The sequence below is a fragment of the Meleagris gallopavo genome, assembly GCF_000146605.3.
Source record: "Meleagris gallopavo isolate NT-WF06-2002-E0010 breed Aviagen turkey brand Nicholas breeding stock chromosome 8 unlocalized genomic scaffold, Turkey_5.1 Chr8_random_deg7180001701786, whole genome shotgun sequence".
NCBI lineage: Eukaryota > Metazoa > Chordata > Aves > Galliformes > Phasianidae > Meleagris > Meleagris gallopavo.
Genome location: NW_011097718.1, coordinates 1 through 3,509, shown reverse-complemented (window position 1 = coordinate 3,509; position 3,509 = coordinate 1). Strand labels below are relative to the sequence as shown.

The following is a 3,509-nucleotide window of genomic DNA, read 5'->3' as shown; positions in this document are numbered from 1 at the left end:
GACTCTGAAGGTAGTCTGTACACTAGCAAGGCAAAGCAGCCTGACAATTGCTCAGGTGTGACTGTGCAATACAGGATGGCAGAGCGCTGCTGCCTGAATTTGTGGCTAGAAAAAGAAAGCAGAGGGGGCTCAAGATGCTTGACTTGATTTATGTCAATTAGTTTTAAATTAGCATATGCAAATCTTTTGTTTGTTACAGAAAGAGGTCTAGTAATGCTATTAAGAACCTGTCTGCAAGCTGACTTAGGCTCCAGTAAGTACATTAGCGATGTGAAGCAATAGTAACTTCAGCCCACAGTACCAATACTGTCATGCTTTTTACCTCTTAAAAACTGAATCACATTCACCTTAGTAAAGATAATTGTCTTTCTTAGCAGTGTCACACCGCTTCTTGCATTCTGGTGTTGTTGGGAAATACTTTCAGAGAAGCAAAAACATGAAAGCTGAAACAACTGCCTTCATGTTTCTAGAGAATTATGTTAACCATAAGCATACTTTAACTTATTAATTTTAGAAGGGAGCTCCCTCTACTGACTTTTGCTGCAAGGATTCATCTGCTGTGTCTACAGAGAAAATGAATGTCTAGTTAGTACTGATTAACACAACACTTGTTGATTTTTGTTCTTAAACTTTTTCTTACCAGCTGTGGGAAAACTTTTATAATCCTAAATGCAGTGTTTCCAAATGAGTCCAGAAACTAAAAAAACCAGGTTTCAAGAACTTTACCTTTTTATATATAAAGCAAACTTACTTGAAGAGACTGTATGAAGAAACAGAGAGCAAAACTCAAAGTACCACTAATAATTCATGAATTTATACCTTCTTTCTCTCCAGTTCTTCCTCATGTCTCCTTTGTGATGTTCATGTGTAGATATTACTCTTTCATCAGTAAACAGTGTTTAGTGCTAATAGGTAAGTACAACCATTCAGTTACGTACAGAAGCATGCCTCAACAGAAGATGGACAGACAATCCATGCTTTCTTATGGTCTTTAACATTCATCTGCAGAAACTTAATTATTTGTTTGCAATACATCCACTTGGTATGCTCAACAGTAATGAAACTGCCTCACTCTTAATATAACCTTAAGCCAATATATGTAAAAGCTTTCTGCAGAACCAGAGTTAAAGCCTTAACTGAAAGTTACAGCTTAAAGCTGGAGTTCAGTAAATAGTTAATCATTAGATATCATTCTGAAGGCAGAAAATATGCTTGAGAGCCACTTGAAATAGCTATCAATGGAACATAATTGCTCTGCTTCCAAGAGATGTTATCTGAGAAGCTAGAGACAAATAGGGCCTTAATTGAAGTAAGTTGAAAAATTAATTTTCACAACGGGAAATTAATCTGGCATCTCCTCTGTGGGAAGACTCAACGCAAAATATGAGCACGAAAACTAATATCTGTATTCTTCTGAATTAGAAACAACATTAAAAGGAATAGAAAAACGCCCAAATGATTTGTTATCCTAACTTAAGACTAGGTTGGCATTAGAATCTGATTAGTGAGCACTTTCTTTCACAGACCTGCACATAGAACTAGATCTTAAGTAATCCCGAATGGAGATATCCAAGTGTATTTTCACAATACAGATGCAATCTATTTCAACAGGTAACTAGGAGGCAGAATTCTGATGAGGTAAGACCTGATAAAACACCTACCTACTTTTCCCCCTGCTATCTGAGCTGCTGTTATCCAGCACCTGAACCAACAATGAATAAGAACCTGCCTATTACACAAAGAGTAATTGTCAAAAACAAACAAACAAACAAAAAAAAACAATTGCACAGAACAGTGTGTTTGGTTGTAGCCAGAGCTTTGGCAGACCTTGCTGTCAGTTTGCCAAGCTGCCATCCCCTAATTTTTTGCTATCTACTATAGCAGGAACCTCCTATGGAGGACAGCAAATGATCACTCCAGCATGAGTTTGACCAGCACCCTCAGAACTAATATTATTCCTGACAACCACCAAAATCAGTTCATAACTTAAGTCATTTGTACCGGAAATCCCTTCCAGAGAATTTAATATAAGTAGGGAGGAGATCAACTTACTGGCATAATTTTATACCATACAAGGCTTCCACTATGTGAATCAACCAGGATACGTAGAACCTAATAAAAAGAAAACACATTTTATTATTTTTTTTTACATTAGAGTGAAGACTGTTGTATCTAAGATGTATTATGCAAAGGGTGTCAAACTGTAAGCACAGCAATGTCGCTACACCTTAAGTAGAAAGGAAGGCATTGCTTATCTTAGAGGAGGAAAAAAAGCACTGTCTTAGAAGAACTTAGAGCCTAGAAAGCTAGAAAGTATAGTGGAAATTCATACAATATACCTGAACTTGCTATTGTGAGTACCCGCTGCACATTTCCATAAGTTTCAGTACTTGGTTAAGCTTACTGAATGCAGTGGTTTAATTACAGCTAAATGTGCAAAATCTATCCTTTTACCTACAGAAGTAATTTTAGTGATCCTGTAGCGTTGGGAAGTTTTTAAGGGTACAGTTCTATGCGTACAGGTATAGTTCAACTGTGTGTACAGATAGAGAATATAGTATGTGAGAATTATTTCAACTTGACCTAAAAGTTTTCACAAAAAAGACATCCAATTAGGATCAATTCAGTACCTTGCTAACGCATAGGATACTTCGAGCAAAGACTAAGGCCATCTTCTACATGAAGTACAGTAAAATAAGGCAGGCTGAGGATTCCCATAAGAAGGAGACAGCATAGAAAAGTGTTGGGCTATAGAACAGAGTTTTCCAGTCTTAAGATCAAAGGATTAGACTACTTGAGCAACAAACTGGCAAAATAATAGCAAGTGTAAGTTTAAATAGGGACCAGCAGCTGTCTCCGAAAGCATAATCTGTGTGCTCTCCTTTCGCAGGATATCAGCAGAGATGCTGAACTGAAAGCTGAGTTCTTATCCTTCCAGCCTGGCCTCAGCCTGTCTCACCTCCTGCAGTACTTCTTGCCCCGCACCCTGAGCTGCTGCGAGCCTGGCAGCAGAGCTCAGCTGTAATTAACAGCTAGGTTACGGAACTGCTCGTTACCAAGGACAGCCAGAGAGGAGCAGACAGCCGGATGGCACTTACCCATAGCACACCCACTTGTGGTAGTTGTCCACTAAATAACGAAGGAAGTTACCGAACAGTCCCAAATAGCTGTAAGGGATGGTTGAAGGTGACAGCGTTACCCACTGCGGAGACAAAAACAGTATTATTAACCTTAAGGTCACCTCGGGGCCCGCTGTCTCGCCCTCCTCCCGTGCCACGGCCGCAGCTCCGACAGCAGTCAGACCCACACGGGTCGGCGACGGTTGGGATGGCCGCCCCTCTCCCGTCGCCTCAATCCCAATCGCAGCGATCCCGGCCGGGCTCTCCCTCCCGTGCCCGCCGCCCTTACGCCCAGCAGGATCATGCCGAAGATGATGCCGATCATCCAGATGAGCCGCGAGCGCTGGAAGTGGCAGCTGCCATCGCGCACCCGCTCCGCACCCGTCATCC

At 41.0% G+C, this 3,509-nt stretch overlaps 1 protein-coding gene across 1 annotated transcript; it reads right to left on the bottom strand.

The window, feature by feature from the left end:
* Window positions 1–7: 7 nt before the first annotated feature.
* TMEM254 (transmembrane protein 254) lies at window positions 8–3,507 on the bottom strand. Its single transcript, XM_010726381.3, has 3 exons — window positions 3,409–3,507; window positions 3,099–3,202; window positions 8–2,112 (listed from the first exon to the last, which is right to left on the bottom strand). The coding sequence occupies exons 1-3, from the start codon at window positions 3,505–3,507 to the stop codon at window positions 2,049–2,051; spliced, it is 267 nt and encodes an 88-aa protein (XP_010724683.1). The 3' UTR covers window positions 8–2,048.
* Between the last annotated feature and the right edge of the window lie 2 nt (window positions 3,508–3,509).

Excerpts from the sequence above, each read along its gene's own strand:
- TMEM254 (XM_010726381.3), bottom strand. The coding sequence starts at position 3,507 with ATGACGGGTGCGGAGCGGGTGCGCGATGGCAGCTGCCACTTCCAGCGC. Across the intron at positions 3,203-3,408 it reads TCGGCATGATCCTGCTGGGC|TGGGTAACGCTGTCACCTTC; the intron begins GTAAGGGCGGCG and ends TTGTCTCCGCAG. Across the intron at positions 2,113-3,098 it reads CACAAGTGGGTGTGCTATGG|GTTCTACGTATCCTGGTTGA; the intron begins GTAAGTGCCATC and ends TCTTTTTATTAG.